At 35.9% G+C, this 21,010-nt stretch overlaps 1 protein-coding gene across 2 annotated transcripts in view; it reads right to left on the reverse strand.

Annotated features, from left to right (window-relative positions):
* Window positions 1–4,395: 4,395 nt before the first annotated feature.
* The window catches only part of LOC123247512 (myosin-1), a 32,923-nt gene continuing 16,308 nt past the window's right edge, over window positions 4,396–21,010 (reverse strand). For both annotated transcript variants that reach the window (XM_044676425.1, XM_044676424.1), the window contains exons 18-38: window positions 20,830–20,953; window positions 20,601–20,737; window positions 20,127–20,382; window positions 18,006–18,248; window positions 17,724–17,900; window positions 16,183–16,328; window positions 15,992–16,082; window positions 15,513–15,902; window positions 14,283–14,409; window positions 11,992–12,110; window positions 11,684–11,880; window positions 10,228–10,411; window positions 9,460–9,625; window positions 9,239–9,363; window positions 8,750–9,058; window positions 8,450–8,653; window positions 7,332–7,457; window positions 7,073–7,243; window positions 6,592–6,696; window positions 6,375–6,470; window positions 4,396–4,648 (exon numbers count right to left, since the gene is read on the reverse strand). In XM_044676425.1, the coding sequence (XP_044532360.1) occupies window positions 4,496–4,648; window positions 6,375–6,470; window positions 6,592–6,696; window positions 7,073–7,243; window positions 7,332–7,457; window positions 8,450–8,653; window positions 8,750–9,058; window positions 9,239–9,363; window positions 9,460–9,625; window positions 10,228–10,411; window positions 11,684–11,880; window positions 11,992–12,110; window positions 14,283–14,409; window positions 15,513–15,902; window positions 15,992–16,082; window positions 16,183–16,328; window positions 17,724–17,900; window positions 18,006–18,248; window positions 20,127–20,382; window positions 20,601–20,737; window positions 20,830–20,953 (3,646 nt within the window). In that variant the 3' untranslated portion in view covers window positions 4,396–4,495. The remainder of the gene's footprint in view (window positions 4,649–6,374; window positions 6,471–6,591; window positions 6,697–7,072; window positions 7,244–7,331; window positions 7,458–8,449; window positions 8,654–8,749; window positions 9,059–9,238; window positions 9,364–9,459; window positions 9,626–10,227; window positions 10,412–11,683; window positions 11,881–11,991; window positions 12,111–14,282; window positions 14,410–15,512; window positions 15,903–15,991; window positions 16,083–16,182; window positions 16,329–17,723; window positions 17,901–18,005; window positions 18,249–20,126; window positions 20,383–20,600; window positions 20,738–20,829; window positions 20,954–21,010) is intronic.

Raw genomic sequence — 21,010 nt, forward strand, 5'->3', positions numbered from 1 at the left:
AACCCCATAGTTGATTTTAATATCCCTGGTGACCCCATTACTTATATTTTCCTACGTTAGTAATGAAGTAAATGTATGACTTATTCCATTATCTCCAAGAAAAGATGTATGTTGAAAATGAAATTCCATGCCGACCATATGCGTAATCTTAAAAGTGTATAAAAACGCTGACTGTCTCTCATTTCTCCAACACTGTCATCCTCTAAGAAACCCCTGGACCTGTGTGGGCTGGACCCCCGCAGTAAATGTTGCCAATGCTTTATTTCCACTAGTATTTCAAGAACCCAAATTCACATCTCTGCCACCATGAAGCATCCTTGTGGAATAATATGATAATTCAATTTACAATTCCATCGGGAAAAATATGGTGAGTTTAACATCACTCGTTTTTAATCTTTCCTTGTATTATATTAGGCCATGAGATCTTATCTAGTCTTTCTCTGAATCCATACTTGGTACATTTCTTTGAAATGTATTCTCTTCATTTCTAAAGTACATGCCAAATGACCTCTGACTTTCTTCCCTTCTACCACAAATTTTGTGATGTAGTGGCCACTATCCCCTAAGAAAAATTTCATCAAACAGTTTCTTTATTTATGACAGTCACGTCCAAAATATAAACTCCCCTTTGTTTACTCCACCTTTTAAAAGATGAAAGTATAGTTTAAGCAAAGCAAGAAACTACAAACTGTTATTTTGGCAAAGATACAGCTGATATTTGAAGTCTATCATGACTACTCCATTATGTTTCCTTGTCAGATTAATGATCTCTTTTGGAGTTCTAATGGACTTCTTGTCCATTTCTACTTTTAGTTCAAGTGCCTTTAGTATACTACTATGAGATTGTCTCTTCAGACAATCTCTTTTGATTCTTAACTAAATACAAGCTAAACTATTTTCTTCTTTGGCTTTGCACTTCCTTCCAATGGTTATATCTTCTTTATATACTATGCTACTTGCTCCTATTCCTTTTACCTATCTACTTCCTTTTGAATAAGGGATACATTTCCATAATAATATTCAGTCATGAATCTCATCTTGTCAAATCCAAATGATATTTTCTTGCCAGTTTGTTACCCAGACCATGCATTTTTGATAGCAGTTTGAGAACATGTGGTTTACTGCTACTTCTTTTCCAATATAAAGAGTTCCTACTTATGCCAAGGCTAATTTTTAATAATTATGACCATAGGTATAATAATGATATAATGGTGATACATGTGCATCTGTAGCTCTCTATCTACATATATAGATACATGCAATTACCTCATTTTATGGACATACTCTGGTTTTTAACTTAGTTTAGTGACAGTAATGTTTCCATTATCAGGGCAAAGCAGAAGACGACACATGGACTCAGTAATACCACAGTCAAGCATCTTCAGTGCCCAATCAGTAGCTGTAAAAATGATGCCTCAGGCCAAAATGAGAGAGCTTGACCCCATAAGCTTCAATGAAAATTTACCTCACCCTCACCAAGCATTGAGTTTTAATTCTGTAACACATTTGCTTAAATTATCTCTCTAAATATGTCTAGGGCAGGTATGGGCAAACTGTGGCCAGTGGGCCAGATGCAGGCCCCCTGAAATGTTCTTTCTGGCCACACGACATTATTTCTAATCTGAGGAATACAATGAGTAGGATACAATACAATGACACTTCAAAAGAGTTGCCTTAGAAACAGACCGACAGGTGAGCATTTCCTTTCCTTTGACCCCCTCTTTAAAAAGTTTGCCCATCACTGGTCTAGGGGATGATGACCATGGAAGGAGATGATGACCATGTAAGGATCCAAATCACAAATTGGAATTCCAACTTTTCCAAGGCAAGGACTGGTTTGATTTAATCTTTTTATCCCTAGTGCCTAGCATACTGCTGACACTTAATAAGTACTATTGAATTTAATTAAATCAACCATCACCTGGGATTCATCAGGGAACAAAGAGCTAAACATATTCCTATATGAAAGGGTATATACCTCCCAATTGAGATCAGAGTCCAAGAAAATGTGTGTGTATGTGTGTGTATGTATATACATATATAGTACGTATGCCTTGGTGGTAGAATTTGTAGTTTGAATCTTATAAATCTTGGCTGGAGAATGGTTTTCATTTTATATATATATATATATGTATGTATATATATATAGTTTCAAAAGGTTAACTAATTTTTAGTTAAATTAAATTTATTATATATGTAATATATATTTATTATAAAATTAAAATTAAATTAAATTAAACTAAGTTTTAGTCTTGGGGTCAAAGGTTTTCTTGTGGAAAGAATACCTCTAATTCTATAATAAAAGTCAATAGGAAAACATGATTCTTTGACCAGTAATTAATTTTGTGGCCAACTTTTCAGTTATTTATAAAGTTGAGTAAACCCAGACTAGCTATCTTTTCTGTGCCTAGGCATACCCTTTTATGAATTTAGTTAACTGTGCTTTTCTGGGGACAGCAAGTCTCCTAGCTTAATAACTTCAGGCCATCACAGGGTGACAGACATCAGAGCCTATTACATCAAAAGCTGTATCTCAAATCCTAGTCATTAAGCTATCACCAGGCTCTCTTATTCTCAGGGGGGTACCTTAAGTATCTCTGGGTCTAGTATACTTGGATTGAAGCTGAACTTTCCTCAAATTAGAATATGAATTCTTTAAGAACAGAGACTGCTTTACTTTTTGGTTTGTATCCTAGAGCTTACTTAATATAATTCCTAATAATAATTCCTAGTAAACAACTAAAAATGCTTTTCCATTCTAATTACTGTTTTGCATGATAGGCCTTATGTGGACACAAGAAGAAAATCATCTGTAATATTACTCCAATAAAATTTTTTTCCATCAGAAATCAATTTGGGTAATTAAGCTACTTATGCAATACAAATACTCTTGGGAAGTTTGAGATGAGTCATGATATTATCAAATACTTTTCTCATGACATCTAATCAAGATTATGGGGAGTTGGAGTAGATTATATCCAGATCACCTAAAATGGAGGCACTCACATGGGAGATACCAGAGACCTACTTCTGGGAGAAAACATTCTGTGTTTCTTTAATGAATGGAAATGGCCTTTCCCCATTAGCTACATAACCAGCACAGACTACATCTTTACAACTTCCAGACTTAGACAGTCTACCTCTTTCTGGCTTCATTTAAAGTCTTCACGGGCACCATGAAATGAGTTGAGAGGAAGGACTATCTTCCTTCCTTTTCCCATTTAGATCTTGTGCTTTCAAGAATTAGGCTTTGGGTTTTAGTCTAGTTTATTTCATTTGTCTTTTTCAGTTCTAAGCATAAGCAGGTGAATCCCCAGACCTGGATTGGAACCATGGTGACCTTAGAGGCAAGATTTCAATCCAGAATTACAACCCTTAGAGCAGAGAAGTCCCTAGAAGTCAAGGTACCCAGAATGTAAATTCAAAAGTGGCTTTGGATTTAGAACTTTATGGAATTAGGCTTTATAGAAATGGAGTAAAACCATGAACTTAATTGCCTCCCCTCTGCAGAGACTGAGGTGGTGTGTTGGATATGTATGTGGGTAGAGGTAGGAGGATTATGAACCCACCTGGTTGGTAAGTGGAAACATTTATATATTTCCTATTGCTATACTTTTGAAGTAATATTCTTTTATAAAGTCTAATCTGACTTTTAATGGCTGACTAGAACTACTGAAGTACAAGACCTCCCCACCTCCCCCAATTTGGACAGCATTATTTCTAGTAGCTAGAGCCAGTGGCAGAGAGTCTACTCATCTTCAAGTCCCTTAAGGATATTGGAGAATTGTGGTAGAGGGGTGAAATGTAATACACTTAGCTTCTAGATAGAGGGGTCAAGGTAGGAAAGAAGGATAATTTGGAATTGTAGAGGACTGTCATGGAAGGAATGTGTTTCAGTTTCTTAGTAATCTATGCATAAGGGCACTGAAATAAATGGAGAATAAGAGACTGAGGAAGATAGAAAACACAGATGCGCCAGAAAAACAAATTACTTCCCCCACCCCCAACATCCTTATACCATCTATAGATTGTATCTAAGAGTCCAACTACTCTTTATTTTTTTTCAAACTCTTACTTTTCATCTTAGAATCAACATTGTATGTTGGTTCTAAGGCAGAAGAGTGATAAGGACTGAGCAACGGAGGTTAAGTGACTTGCCCAAGGTCACACAGGTAGGAATTGTCTAAGACCAGATTTTAACACAGCATCTTCCATCTCTAGGCCTGGTTCTCTACCACTGAGCCACCCAGCTCAGACCCAACTACTCTTTATTGATCCCTGAATGAGTAAGGTTGTGAATATTGTGAATTTTACACAAGCAATCTTTTCTCAAAGCATATAATAATTGATGAATAGGTATAGTAAAAAAAAAAAAAAGACAGACAAGAGAGCATCTTTAGTTTCCTAGAGTCTTTATCTTCTAGAATAATAGGTACAAAATAGTGACAAAGATTTTCACATTCTGTGTTTCTTCAGTCACCTGGAGATATAAGGATTATTCCTCACTTATGATTTTTGTATGGACCTCCCTACTCTTTACCCGGAGCTTGTTGACCTGGGACTCAGCAATATCAGCCCGTTCCTCAGCTTCCTCCAGCTCATGCTGGATCTTGCGGAATTTGGAGAGGTTGACATTAGACTGTTCCTCCTAAGAACAGAAATGAATTTGTGAGAGAATGAAAAACTTTGATTTGTGAGAGAATGAAAGACTCTGACATATCTGAGAATATGTCACTAAATATGTATTTTGAAACTATAAACTGAGGGTATTGGATTGATACTATTTAAGGTAATGTCTGACTCTAGAACTTTTAATTTTCTGATTATTTCTGATTTGATCCCAAATCCGATAGGGCCTGAACCTCTTAGTTAATTTTACTTTTATGTTTTTCATTTTAAAAGAACCACTAAGAATTCCATAAAACTTATCTTTAAAATATTAGGATAAATTTCCTTGATATTTTCCAAACTGACTCAACATATAATAATAACTGGCATAATGAAAAGAACACTGGTTCTGGAGTAAGAGGGCTAAGGGTTTAAAGCTTACTTCAGACATTAATACCTATATCCTTACATAACTCATCTAAAATAATAAGAATAATGTAGTGTTTATATAGCATTTAAAAAAAACCTTACCTTCTGTCTCAGAATCAATACTAGTTATCACTTCCAAGTAAGAAGAGCAGTTAAGGGCTAGGTAAGTGGAGATAAATGACTTGCCCAGGATCAAACATCTAGGAAGTGTCTGAGGCCAGGTTTAGCACTTTATCTGTGTGTTAACTGTGGCCTAACATATAAGATGAGGACTAGTTGAACTTCAATATCTTTTTGATTCTCCATCCATGATCTCATTTGATTTTCAAATTACTGGCTGGCAATTTTCATTAAAGGAAAAATTTAGCAGGATATAAACTTACATTTACATTCAAGTAAATTAGTCTAACTACCCACGCTTATCTTTATGAGATACAAACAAAGAAAACAAAATTTTAAATGCTTAACACCTATGGGGTCTGATCTTTCCTATCTTTTAAAAGTCTTGATTATGTATTACTGTCACCTTACACTATCTAAATTTGTGAATTCAAGTTTGATTTAATAAACATTTACTATTTTCAAGATACTCATTGTTCTAGGCATTGGAGATAAAAGCCCCCAAATTGAACATTGACCTATTGATCGCCTTTGCCTATGCCAATGACCCTGGCCATTAGCCATAGTTATTCTTAAATGAGAATTTCTCATGTGTATTTTCTAAAATTGTGCTTAAGATAGTATGAGTTCAGAAAGCAAAGTAAGGTAAATTCATTTGTGACATCTCTAAAAAAGGATAAATCTGTACTATCTCTGCATGGAAACTTTGAAGGCAGGAGTGTTAAGACAGGGATCAAATTACTCAATCTGGTTCTATTATCCTTGAAAATGGCTTTTTTATATTCCTGCTTTACTGGCAATATTCTCCCCACCTCTCCTTTTCTATTTCTTCTCATTCTTTTCTTGCTCCCACCCCCTTTTTAAAACTCTTCCTTCCTTCTGCTAAACTCTGGAACTGAACTGAACCTGAAAACATAGGTGAATAGGGAGTATTGTGCACCTCCTCAATCTGAAAAACCATGTTGTATAATTGAATTAGTATTTATCATTGAATCAGTATTGAATTTAGTTTCAGAAGACTAAACTTTGAATCCTGGCCCTTCCATTTAGTAGATGGGTGACTTTGGCAAGTAACACCTTCTCTATATTCCAATTTCCTCATCTATAAAATGGGGGTAAAAATAACTATCTCCTTTTCAAGGCTATTGTGATGCTCAAATGAGATGCCACATATGAAATTCTTTATCAAACATTATTAGGAATAAATCTGTACTCACAGCTTCCTCTGCTTGTCTCTTATATGCTTTCACTTTAGATTGCAGTTTGTCCACCAGGTCCTGAAGCCTGAGAACATTCTTACGATCTTCTTCAGTCTGAAAGAATTTGTAAATAAATGGTTTATTTGAAAATTAAATTATCATTATATTTACAAGAATGAATACTTGTAATCCTACTGTAGTCTGTGCCAGATTCTAGAAAGTCTTTTCCCCTTACCTGATAAGTGAGTTCCTTCACTCTCCTCTCATGTTTGCGGAGACTCTTCACAGTTTCAACATTGCGTTTCTGTTCACTTTCCACTTCCCCTTCAAGCTCACGCACCTGGAAAAAAGAGAAAGGATTCTTGGCTTTTTGCTCAACGATGGCCAGATGGTCTTTGTTTTTTTATTTTTAATTTTTTAAATTTTTATTAAAAACCCTTACCTTTTGTCTTGGAGTCAATACTGTGTATTGTCTTCAAGGCAGAAGAGTGGTAAGAGCTAGGCAATGGGAGTTAATTGACTTGCCCAAGGTCACACAGCTGGGAAGTGTCTGAGGCCAGATTTGAACCTAGGACCTCCCATCTCTAGGCCTGGCTCTCAATCCACTGAGCTACCCAGCTGCCCCCCAGATAGTCTTTGTTTCATTTTGTTTTGGGGCATTTCTATTAAAAAAATTTTGCTGTGATGAAAAAAGTGCAGATATCTAGAATACATACCCTGGCCTCTAGTTTCTGAATCTGCTTCTTTCCTCCTTTCAGGGCTAGCTGCTCAGCCTCATCCAGGCGGTGCTGTAAGTCCTTCACTGTCTGCTCCAGGTTCTTCTTCATCCTCTCCAGATGGGCACTGGTGTCCTGCTCCTTCTTCAGCTCCTCAGCCATCATGGCTGCCTGGTTAGCAAAGAAAGCAATAAAACTATAAATGTTAGATAATCACATAAATATATCAAGGAAGGAAATCAATGTGTTTTCTTCTCACATCAGTGATAGCCTTCTTGGCCTTCTCTTCTGCATTCCGGGCTTCCTGAACCATGTCTTCCATCTCACCCTGGATTTGGGAAATGTCTGTTTCCAGTTTCTTCTTGGTGTTGATCAGGCTGGTGTTCTAGGTAAAACAATAAAAACAAATGTTATTTCTTTCACAAATAACTATAGAAGATCATAATCTTTGGGTAGAGGGGAGGGAAGAAGTCTAGACCTGTGATCAATAACTTCTCATTCCTTATATAAATTAGTAAATTAATAGTAACTTATAATGTTGGACAATTGTCTAGGGTTACTGAGAAGGTGAAATGCCTGGCCCAGAATCACATAGCCATTCAATATCAAAGTCAGGTCTTCCTGACTCCAAGGCTGGCCATCCTTCTACAGTGCCATGCTGACTCTCAGAGACCATAATTACAGTGTTTAGTATGTTTTATACAGTCAGTTTTTGATCTTTAAGGAAGATACATAGAACCACTCCTAGTAGGGATTTGATTCAATTCAAAAATTGTTTTTAGACTGGTTGCTTTATGTAAGAAACAATACTAGGTATAATGCAGAGATCTCTGCATTACATAGGCTACTGAGCTAAGTTGTAAAAATGAATAGATGACACCCCTCCCCATCAAGGAATGTATATTCTAGCAGGATATAATAATACAATGCTACGTAATATAAATGTAATAAAGGATGTACAAAGTACTTCATGGGTAGAAAGGAAGAAAGGATAACATTCAGTAAAATGAAACAGAAAGAGTAAAATTTTAAAAATGTGAAAGATAGTATAAGTCAGAGGAAAGAATCAAAGATAACATGAAATATTGAGGCAAGGTGATTGGAGAGATGGTAGAGACATTAATAGAAACAGGGATATTAGAATATACATAAATAAATTTAGTTTTGAATATGTAAAGTTCTAGATATTTGAAGTATATAATCAGACATTTGTGGATTGGATACAGATAATCTGAAAATCTATTTTTTTTTTAATTTTTGCCCCATAGAAACTCCTTAATAGAGTTTTGACAAATACAAAAATATATTTCAACAGGATCTAATATGAATTTTCCCCTTTTTTCATCTTTCCAATAGACACTTTTTGTATGTGCTTACCTGAGTATGTAGGAGTTGCACACGCTCACTGGCATCCAGAAGCTCTTGTTCTGCTATCTTCCTGCTCCTCTCTGTCTGTTCCAGAGTTGCCCGCAGCTCCTCAATCTCAGCCTGCAGTAGGTTGGCTCTGCGCTCAACCATTGCCAGCTGCTCTTTCAGGTCCTCCTGGCCTCGGAGAGCATCATCCAGGTGGATCTGGGTGTCCTGGGTATGGCAAACAAAAACAGTTCTACCTCATGTTCTGAAGGGCTCAGCCAAAACCAGCCTTTCAGGGAGAGTGAAATGATTGGCTCCATTTACCTTAAGTATTCCTTGGGTATTTCTGTAGTTCCTTAGGGCCTCTGCAGCCATTCTGTTGGCATGGTTCAGCTGGATTTCCATTTCATTCAGATCTCCTTCCATCTTCTTCTTTATCCTGATGGCATCATTCCTGCTTCTGATCTCAGCATCCAGTGTGCTCTGCATTGACTCTACAACACGGATGTGGTTTCTTTTCAGTTGATCAATTTCTTCATCTTTTTCAGCAATTTTCCTGTCAATTTCAGACTTCACTTGATTCAACTCAAGTTGGATGCGCAGGATTTTCCCTTCTTCATGTTCAAGAGAAGCCTTCATGAAAGACAACAATAAAGTCAGTAACAGAATGGGAAGAGCACTGTGTTCTAGAAACCTGAACCCTGAGGAACTTTTCTCTGTTTACTCTGTAACTTTCTTTAAGTCATTCATTCTATAACTACTCAGAGTCAAGCCTAAGGTTCTGAATAGAATAGTCTACAATGCTCTGTGTACCTCAGCTTCCTCCAAAGCAGCCTGGAGTTCACACTTTTCTTGCTCAATTTGTTTCTTTATTTTCTCCAGCTCATGGATACGTTTGCCTCCTTCAGCAATCTGCTCAGTCAGGTCAGAAATCTCCTCTATGGATGAATGGATAGGAAGGAAAAGATTGAGTGAGAAAGGTGAAAAAATAGAAGAGTCCTCCAAGTCACTATAGGGCAAATGAAACAACTCACGTTGCAAGTTCTTGTTCTCTCGTTTCAGGGTTTCCAGGTGGTCTAAGGATTCCTCATAAGCATTTTTAATCTTGAATAGCTCTGTGCTGAGGGAACGAGACTCTTTCTGGGAAGCCTCCAGCTCAGCATGAGTTTCCTCATATTTCTGTTTCCATTCTGCCAGGACCTGAAGAATAAAGAATTATCAACCTATTCAATGGAGGAAGTGAGAAGGGTTGAATTCATATATATAGTCAACTTAATTTGACTTGGAAAGATATGCATAGTTATAATATTAAGTGATAGTAACCCACAGATATCCCCTTTAGATTGGTTGGAGGATTTAGGACTTCTCAATGAAATACAGAGAAAGCAATATGCCCTACCATCCCACTATTGCAGTATAATGGCCCAAACTATCATACAGCTTAGTAGACATGAACCACCTTAATCTTGGATCATTAGGTACAATTCATACGTATATAAAGAGGAGTGTGACAGTAAATACTTTACAGCTAATATATTCATGGGGAGTACCCACAACTTACTTTAAAGTTTTACCTGCACTTATTAACATTTCCTCTATTACATTCTCTAGATAATAAAAAACCCATAAGCCCTGATTTGCAGATTTCCAAGGCATAAATGCTCCCACTGAACATTTAATAATTGTTGTCAAGATCCCATAGGAGATGATTCTAACATACCTCTAGAACCCAAACAAATAATCTTTATGTTAATAATAATGGGGAATTGACTATATGTAGAACAAAACATACTATGGAATACCTTATCAAAATTCCTTTGCTTTTTATCCAGAGCTGCACAGGCTGCATTTGTCCTCTCCACATCAATCATGAGGTCCTCCACTTCATTTTGTAGCCGTTGCTTGGTCTTTTCAAGGGAAGCACATTTGGCATTCACGGCTTCTACATGTTCCTCAGCATCTTGGAGACGCTGGGCCAGCTTCTTCCTGGAAAGGGAAGTTCGCAGTTCTAATTAGAGACCATAAATAGAATTGGATGTTTCAGAGTACTCTGAAATTATGAGTTTATCTATCTATCTATCTATCTATCTATCTATCTATCTATCTATGTCTCAAAAGAACTGCACTTGACTACCCAACTTGGAATTGTGGGAGTATTCATGCAATTTAGTGGCAAGAATGAATGTACAAATTAGGATTGATGTGTGGAAATAATTTAAAAAGAAAATAAAAGAATAAAACAAACAAACAAATAAAAAAATGAAAAATAAAAAAATTAAAGAGATTAAAAGAAAATATAAGAATAAAAATTTTTCAATTTTCCAAGCATTATGTTTGTTATGGTTAATACAAATTAAAGATCAGATTTTATTACAGAGGTAGCATGATATAGTTGATAGTTTGCCAGAATTGTAGTTAAAAAGACCTGAGTTGAAATCTTTCCTAGGACACATTATGACTCTTAGCAAGTCACAACCTTCCTCAAACTCAATTTCCTCATCTGCAAAATGGATATAAAAATAGAACTTGCTTTATAGGATTATTGTGAGAATCAAATGAAATAGGATACTTATAGTACTATGCAAACTTAAAAGGGCTATGGAAATGCAATTTATCATTATCAAAATTAGAGAAGAATTCTAATTAGGGTAGAATGTAAGTGCCATGAGGGCAGGGACTCTTTGACTTTTGGATTTGTTTCCCTAACACTTAGCACAACAAATACTTGTTGATTAATTGGGTAGATAAATCAATGAGGTTTTAAGAAAATAGCACAAAAATAGAATATAAAAGATTTTAAGATATTGTACAATTTTTGATATTCTTTCATTTATATGTTGGCAGATCATTCCAGCAAAGTGGAAATACTTAATAAGAATAGTTAAACTAGGAAGCTATTTTAGGTTGTACTAATTAACAACATCCATCCAAGAGTCTATATTAATTCCTCTTTCAATATTCCATTACCATAACACTCATAATTCCCAATCCAGATAAAGTGAATTTGTATTATTTACTACTTATGTTATTTTCATATTAGAAATTATAAAGTTGACTTGGGGTTGTGCTCCATGTGGCTGATCCTAAATCTCAAAATTGCTAGTTATGGCTCTATGCAAGTGTAAAATGTCAACTTCATTCTGTCCCAGGGAGGGAGGCAGTGGAAAGTGGCCTTTCTGATCCAGCATATTTAGGTTTTTAGATCACTATCTTCACTTATTAACATCATTTCCTTTCCACTAATTCTAGCAAGTATACTTGGCTTCTTCAAGTTCCTCTGTGCGCTGAATGGCATCTGTCTCATATTTGGTCCTCCACTGGGCAACCTCACTGTTGGCTTTGGACATTGCCCTCTGTAGCTCGGCCTTGGCTTCCTGTTCCTCTTCATATTGTTCCCTTAACAAGTCACAGTCATGGCGAGATGACTGCAGGGCATGGGCTAGAGCATTCTTGGCCTGTGGAAACAATGAATTTATTTGATTATTGGATACTGAAACTAAGATTATCAATTCTTCATCAATAAAGAAAATATCTAAACTTAGTCTAAAGAAATCACCGAAACCTACCTTTATCTCCTCTTCAAGCTGCCTCTTCAATTCCTCAATTTGTTGAGTAAATGCTTGTTTGCCTCTTGACAGCTGAGAAACTAAAGAGTCTTTCTCATCAAGCTGACGTGAATATTCACCTGTGTATGTGTGTGTGAGGAAACAAGAACTTAAACAGCTTGGAAATATTTATATTTTTAATTAAAAATTAGATAACAGAATAAAAGCATTTTCTAATACTTCTTTTTAAAATAAATAACTAGGCTTACAAGGAATTTTGAAGCATAAATCCTCATTCTTACTTCTCAGAAACAGCAAACTAATGGGAGTAGTTGTGGTTTTGGGAGTAAACATTTTTAGTAAGTCCCCACTATGTTCAAAACAATATACTAGTGTCATTTATCTTCCTGGAGTATGTGACTATTTTCCCCACAATCTGTGCTGGCTATCCACATAATATTTTAAAAAGGAAGATTTTACACTGAGTACATTTACATTCTATTGAGTAGTAGTAGTGGTGTAGTAGAAAGAACATGTGTTTTTGAATGAGTAAAATGTTGGTTCAAAGCTTAGTATTTACTACATAATGTGCCCTTTTACCTCATTAGGACTCACTCAAATTTATTTTGTAAAACCAGGAGTTTGTACTAAGTAATTTCTATGCTCTTTGCCAGTTCTGAATCATGGGGTCCTATATACAATGAAGTATGATCTTGTACAATAGTCTTCAAACTCTGGTCTATGAGCTCCAAGACTCTATTGTCCACACGCCACTGATTTTTTATAGAAATTTATGTGAATAATAGGGAGAAGAGGAATGAAACAAAAAACTGCTTAACTTGGGTTCTCTAGCATTCTAAAAATTACATCCAAGAACATAAAGTCTTTGAGAATAGATATTGTTCAGGGAAGCTGGGTAGCTCAGTGGATTGAGAACCAAGACCTAGAGACAGGAGGCTGTATATTCAAATCTGTCCTCAGATACTTCCTAGCTATGTGACCCTGGGCAAGTCACTTAACCCCCATTGCCTAGTCCTTAACACTCTTCTGCCTTGGAACCAATACCAAGTATTGATTCCAAGACCCAGGTAAGGGTTATAAAAAAAATAGATATTGTTAAGTTTTTGTATTTATATCATTAGCACCTATTTCAAGGGTTATTGGACTGGACCAACTGTGGTCTCAATTTTCCAAAAATAGAAAAATAATGGAGTCTGCAAACTCTGGGATATTGAATTTGACTGTGGTTTCTTCCAATATTCTGATCAGTGAAGAAAAGGAAATAATTATCACAAAGAATGTTTTCATTAAGCATACAGGTTCGTAGTAATTAAAGAGGAGGTAAAAAGAATGCAGTCAGTAGGGATAGCTAGATGGCTAGGCCTGGAGACAGGAAGTCCTATGTTCAAATCAGGACTCAGGCACTTTCTAGCTTTGTGACCCTGGGTGAGTCAATTAGCCCCAAATGCCCAGCATTTACCTCTCTTCTGCCTTGGAACTGATAATTAGTTTGAATTCTAAAACAAAAAGTAAGTGTTAAAAAAAAAGAATACAGGTCATTAGACTAATGCTACTTGCTTTTTTTTACAAAGTCTTTCATGCTGTTATGCACATGATGGAGAGATGTGGGGAAGATGAAAGTGCAATTAGATAGATATAAATTTGAATGATGAAACAAAGAATAATAATTTGGTTAATAAAATCTTAGAGAAAAGTTTCTAGTGAAGTCAGTGGACTGCTTGCCCTTGTGTTTTTTATTTTATTTTAATTAATGATTTTGTGACTTGGATAAAGATAGGAATGTTTATCACATTTACAGATAACACAAAGTTGGGAAGAATAGTTGCCTGAATATTGCCCACAGTCAGAATCTCAAAAAAATCTTAATAGGCTATAATGGTTGGCATTCTAAAAGATGAAAATGCATAGGAGTAAATGTAAAATCCAAAAATGGGTTCAAAATAATCAACTCTCCAAGTAAAAGATAGGGAAGATATGACTAGAAAACAATTCTTGGAGGAAAATATGTAAGCTTTTTTATTTATAGAATTTGATCCTTCTACATTCCTTTTCTAAATATCTTACTTTGGAACTGCCATACATTTATCATTTATTTTGTTCCCTTCCTTCACCCCCCCCCGCCCCACCCCCCCCTACGGAAATTGCAAGATCCTTGTTTCATCTATTTATCTCTAGTTCCTAGCAGAATGTATATTGCACATAGTAGCTACTAAGAAACACTTATTAAATTGATTTAACACATTGAACTTTTAAAACAATTAGTAGCAAATAGTCCATAGTAAATGATTTACCAGATTCAGTCTGTAAGCGCCCTCTCTGAGCAGTCAGGTCATTGATCAGGCGCTGCTGTTCCTCTTCCTTTGATTTAAGTTCACTAACTTGATCTTCTAGAGTGCGGCACATTTTTTCAAGGTTGCCCTACATATAAAATTACAGAGACCTTGTGATGTAATGGAAAGAGTCTAAGGACCTGGGTTTGATTTCCAACTCTACCAGTTGGAATCTACACTTGGGAAGCCATTTTTCCACTAAGCCTCAGTTTCCTTATCTATAAAAATAAAAGGTTTGGGCTAACTGATCCCAAAACATTTAAATAAAATTGAAATAGATTTAGCTAAAATTTTTGTAGCAGGTACAATATTTATTTATAGGAAGAATAAAGTATGATATGATTAGATAGCATGCCTTGTCATCAGGAAAATCTGGGTTTAGAAATTACCTCAGAGACATACAGGATGTGTGGCACTGGCAAGCCACTTAAATTCTCAGGGCTCTATAGGTTGAAGAGAATGTGTCAAATTGCTACAACCCTAAGGAGGGGTTGTTGTAGGAGTTAAATAAAATAGTGGAAACTGTAGCCTGTTACAAGGTGTCGAGAATAGGTGGAAAGAGAACTAAACTTAGCAACCAGGAAATAGAGGAGCAAGGCATGGTTCTTTTACTAACTCTTATCTCATTGTCTTGGTTTTCTTATCTGAAAAACAGATAATAATATGGTGGTCTCATCTCTAACAAAGTACTTGTGAAAGTTCAAAGAAATAATTATAAGGAAATAATTTTAAAATGTCATAAATTTATAAATTCTACGATATTATAAAGTATCTATATTTAGATAACATGATAATAATAATATATAGTTTTAAAAAGAGAAGAATTTTATTTCAAAAATTTTGTTCGAAATGAAATTCAAAAGATGATGAATCCACCATTCATGGAATTCTACATTTAGCATAGGGAGGGGCCTCATCTTAGCCAAATCTTTCATTTTACAAAAAAAGAAACTAAGGCCCAAGAGATTGAAGTGGCTTGCCCACTGTCTCTCTTGCCCTCATAATAGCTAGCTGTTCCTGTTAGAGAAAAAAGAAGCATGACAAATGAATTTATTGCAAAATTTTATCTGGGGGAATGATAGCATTGTTTACCTTCAAAAGAATGATTTTTAATTCTAGAACTTCAGATATTGTGGAACCTTAAATTACTTCAAGGTAGCCAATTCTGACTGAAGAAAGTCAAGCACCTACCTTAGCTTTGGAGACAATCTCCATGTTACTTGCAAGGTCATCAATCTCCATCTTCATTTCACTCTTCTCCTTCTCCAGTTTCTGTTTGACCCTCTGCAGATTATCGATTTGTTCCCCAAGCTCAGCCACACTATCTGCATGCTTCTTCCTCAGAGTGGCTGCTGTAGCTTCATGCTGCAGGGTGGCCTCTTCAAGGTCCCGGCGCATCTTCTGGAATTCAGCCTCTCGCTTCTTGTTCATCTCAATCTGAGCTGAAGTTGCTCCACCAGCTTCTTCCAGACGCTCACTGATCTCTTCAAGTTCCCTGGAAAGATCAGATCGCTGCTTCTCAGCTTTGGCCCGAGAAGCACGTTCTGCCTCAATTTCCTCCTCCAGTTCTTCAATTCGGGCCTAGGAATAGGGGAAAACACACCCATCAATCCCTTCCTGTCAGTGGCTGATTCTCTGAGAGTTGAAATCCAGAGCAGTGAAAACTTTACCTGCAACTCCTTGATCTTCTTCTGCAACTGCATACCCAAGGCTTGTTCATCTTCAATTTTGCCTTGCAAGTTGCTCATTTCAAATTCTTTCCTTTTAGGAAAACAAGACATGTTTAATATTTTGCATTTGTATTTAAAACTAGTGTTTTAAAAGGCTCCCCCTTCCAGAAACAATATTCATCACCACTTACTTTTTAAACTTTTCATCAAGCTGCTGTTTGTCATTTTCTACATCCATGATAGATTCCTGAGCCAATTTTAAATCTCCTTCAAGCTTCCTCTTTGCTCTTTCCAGATCCATGCGGATTTTCTTTTCTTGTTCCAAAGAGCCTTCAAGCTAAAGTTAATAATTTAATGAAACGTGACAATTCCTGCTAATAGTAATAATAATAATAATAATTTTCTAATCCCTAAATCCACTAACCACTCCCTATCTGGACCACTCAGTCCAAAAGTTCTAGGTCATCTTTTCTTCTTTCTTGTATTTTTTTTGGGGGGGTTTGGGGGGGCGGAGGGCTTTCCCGTCCCATTAGTCTTCAATTTCTACTGATTCTTCCTTTGCACTTTCTTTCTCCTTACCTATTCAATATCTCTTCACACAAGGTACTGAGCTAAGTACTGAGAACAGAGATACAAAAACAAAATAGCCCTTGACTGCAAGTATCTTTTATTCAAATGATAAGGGTTATACTTAACACACAAATAGATACAACCTCCGTAAAACCAAGGAGGGAGAGACCAAAAAAATGGGATTTGAGTTATGGTCAAAAAAGGTTTCATAGAAGAGGTGACTCCTGAAAGATGAAGATGAGTAAGAAGTGCATTCTAGGGCACTGGAGAATGGTTGTATTTATTTTGGGAATAAATAGAAGCTTAAGATGAAGTGTCAAACTTAGGGGAAAACTAGTAGTTCAGCTTGTTTGAACCATGCAGCATATGAAGGAGAATCACATAAAATTAGAGATAGGTAACATAAGGATTGTAATGTAAAAATGTGAGGAAAGGTTGGGAGCCAGATGGAGTTTATATGTAGTCTTATAGAAAACCATGAAAGGCTTATGAACAAAGTGATGTGGTTAGTCCTGTACCTTAAAAAATTTATTTTGGCAAGTATGTGAAAGACAGATTAGAGAAGAGAGACACAAGAAGCAGTGAGATTAATTAGGAACTGCCCCAATTGTCCAGGCAAGAGGTGATGAAGTCCTTAGCTGGGGGACAACTGGATGGTAGAGAAGGGGATTCACAAGAGATTAGAGAGGTAGAATTATTAATACTTACTTTTTCATGACTTTACAACAAATCAATCATTAACAACTTTCTAATTTTAAACTCATTGTTTGTCCCATAGAGTTAACATTTGATCACAGATTTTTTTCCCTCAGGAAGATTAAAAATTCCTTATTTTGAGGGTATTTTGGTGGGTATGGGATGTACAATATTAGACTTGGAGTCATGGTCTAAGCTCTTCAAAGGACTTGTCCTGTGACCTTCAACAAGTTATTTCAATATTCAGTTTTTTCATTTGTGGAGTGGAATAAGCTCTAAATTCCCTTTTAGTTCTGGATATCCACCCCACAAGGAATTTTGTTTTTAAACACCAAGTAAAAGGTAGAACTGGATGATTTCTCAGTATCCCTTTCTCACACCTCTAACATTCTAGGAATTTGTTTTTCACTATAAAATACTTCTCAGGGCCAAAAAAGAACATTTTTCTTCATAATTTTAGGCTTACATCATCTACTTGCTGTTCCAGCTTGATTTTAGCTTTTGTCAGTGTATTCACTTTGTCTTCTTCTGCCTGAAGGTCATCCAGGGTCTGCTGATGGGCCTCTTGGAGAGCTTTCTTCTCTTTGGTAAGCTTAGCAATGGTTTCATCCAGTCCTGCCATTTCCTCTGTAAGGTTTTTCACCTTTATGAGGAAAAATGCTTTTGTATTATTGTGCATTAAGTATCATACTTAAACATATCATAGGCCTACTATAAATTATGTAGTTTTCATGGTTGTTCTTTATACCTTGTTCTCTGTAGCATGCTTCTCCTTTTCCACCTTGGCTAGTGTCAGCTCAAGGTCATCAATATCTTTCTTGAGTTCTGAACATTCGTCTTCCAGTTTCCTCTTCTTGGCTGTTAGTTCAGCATTGATCTCCTCCTCATCCTCAGCTCTTTCAGTCACTTCTTTGATTTTAGCCTCAAGTTGGATTTTGGTTTTGATTAGCTGGTCACATCTCTCCTCAGCATCAGCCAAGCTATCTGCTTCCTGGAAAAATAGTTGATTGTTTTTGTTTTTTTATATTTAGCTTTATATCAATAACTTACATTTTTTATTCATTGTTTTATTTGGTTTTACCTGAGTCACATGTAAATTAAAAAAATATCACTTAAACTTCCTTCTGAAGGTCAAATATTTATTTAATTGAATTAAATTTTTACCATTAATAAGGCACTGGGGCAGGGAGATATAGACAAACATACAATCTCATAACATTTCCCAAAACATGATCTGTCTCTGAATTGTTCATAGGAAAATTAGATTAGTAATTTTATAAAATTCTAGGACTTTATTTCAGAATTCTTAAAGTTAATCATTATCAACATCTTTTCCTTATTTCAAATTCATCTTCAGAAAATAAGTAGCGCATGGATTTCTTTTACATAGGGATGGTGTAGATGTCTTCATTCTTCCTTGGGATAGGGCAAAGGGACTAGGAACTATCAGATGAGGGGTAGAGTATGTTGGTATTAGAAGGTGTTTCCTAGAAATGGCATGTGAGTACTTAGTAGAGAAGGGATAGAATCAGAAAGGGTCTCACTGAAAATACCCTATGTGCTACTCTGTTTTGGAAAAAGGGATAAAAATTTGAGACAAATAATATACATATTATTCAGGAGGAGAAGCATGCTGAAATCTGCTTACTTAATACTAAAATGAAGGGAATGGATTACTATGGAGGTCAAGTAAGATGATGTATTCAAAGCACCATATGAATGTAAACTTCTTTTTCAATTATCAGTCATTATTGTGTGACTAGAGAGACCAGAAGTCAAAACAGCTATCTAGCTAACCAGAGAACTACTTTAGTACTATTGTCAATAATCTTTAGTCACAAGGGCTTGTCAACAGTAAATTTGAGAGTACGTGGCCTGTCCTCTTTCTCTGGGTGAAATAAAAGGGAAAAAATGAGCTTACATCTGTTTAATATTTTATTGATTACAGAACACTTTCCTATACATTATCTCACTTCATTGTCACAAGAATTTCTGTGAAGGTAAACAATAACAATGAATGAAAGTCAGCTTTTCTAAGGATCTTTAAGGTTTACAAAGTACCTTCCTTACAACAGCCTTGTGGGCTGAGTAGCAAAGAATTGTTCCAGGGTTTGGGAATTAGGCTGACTTAGGATCAAATTCTACTTTAGGAACCTACCAGTGATGTGATATCATCAAACTACCTAATCTCTCTGAGACAATTTCCTGATCTGTAAAAATGGAAATAATAATATCATCTACTTTATAGGGCTATTGTGAGAATGAAATGAGATAATATGTGTAAAGTCCTTTGTAAACATTAAAATTCTAACTAAATTCAAGTTGTAAACCTAGATAAAATGTTTACAAAGCATTTTACAAATATTGTTTCACTTGGTCCTCCATATATCCCTGGGTGGTAGGTACCATTATTATCCTCATTTTTCAGGGGAATAAAATGGGGCCGACAGAAGTTAAGTGACTCATCTAAGGTCACACAGCTGGTACATGTCTAAGGCTGAATTTGAACTCTGGTTTTCCTGATTTCAGGTCTAGTGTTCTATCCAGAGTGCCACCTAGCTACCTCAGAGAAGGAGGCTCAGAGTAGAATCCGATTCAATGCTCTTTCTAGTACATCCTGTTTTCTCTGGAAATCATAATTCAACCAAACCCTTCTGAATAAAAATGGAATGCTACTACACTTTTTCCTTGAGTTAAGAAATGATGTGAATATGAGAAACATCATTAGTTTCTGATTGCAGAAGACTTGATAAATATTAAAGAAGTAGTAATACAAGTAGAAGCATTAGATTTTTTTAAGATTCATATATTGAAAACTGATTCTATCTCTTTTAGACTAGGACTCAGTAAAGTGATGTGTAACACTCACAGATTGTACTTGGAGCTGCAAATCATTTTTCTCTTGCATCAAAGCTACCATTTTTTCCTCTAGTTCTTTTCTTTTAGCCTCTGCCTTTGCAAGGTTTTCCTTAGTTTTCTCAAACTCTTCCTTCATGTTGGCCATTTCCTTCTCTGTCTCAGCACTCTTTAGCAAAGGTTTGATTTTGAAGTACAACTTCATCCAAGGCCAGTGTTTGACATTCATGAAGGAACGGACATTGTACTGGATGCAGAAGATGGACTCTCTGTAATATACAAAAATGCATATGGTCTTTGTTAGATGGACTAGGGCACAGGGAAAGGATACAAGGAAAATTTTAGGTGATGTAAAAAGCAAAAAAAAAAAAGTCAATAGGGTGCATTTTTAAAAAATAAAATGCATGTTAGAGTTATCCAAAGTAAAAACAGACCAAGTAGACCAATTATAAGAATTATGCCAATTGGAATAAACAAGTTAGTTTACCTTCTTTCCACCATCTTTTGGTACTCCACTCTCGCTAAGAAACCCCGGCACATGGCTTGAGTTCGGGTAATAAGTTGTGCCAGCTTATCATCTCTCATCTCCTCTAGAAGACCCAGAAGACCAGCTTTGAAGAAGACCTGCATAAAGGAGTCATTACAAATCATTGGTTTCATTCTATAAAAAATAGAAGCTGAGTGGATATGGCTTAGGTAAAATTAACAGTTATTACCTTAGTGTGGCCAAATTTATATTGGGTGTGGTCAATATCTATAGACCCAAGAAGCTTCTCAGAAGCCTTCTTGCTATCAATGAATTGTCCTTCAGGAATAGCACTTGCATTTAACACTTTGTATCTGTTGGAGTAAAACAAATTTATGAAACTGCTATCATCAACTGATGGATCTTCTCTT

This window comes from Gracilinanus agilis, chromosome 4 (assembly GCF_016433145.1).
Source record: "Gracilinanus agilis isolate LMUSP501 chromosome 4, AgileGrace, whole genome shotgun sequence".
Taxonomy (NCBI): domain Eukaryota; kingdom Metazoa; phylum Chordata; class Mammalia; order Didelphimorphia; family Didelphidae; genus Gracilinanus; species Gracilinanus agilis.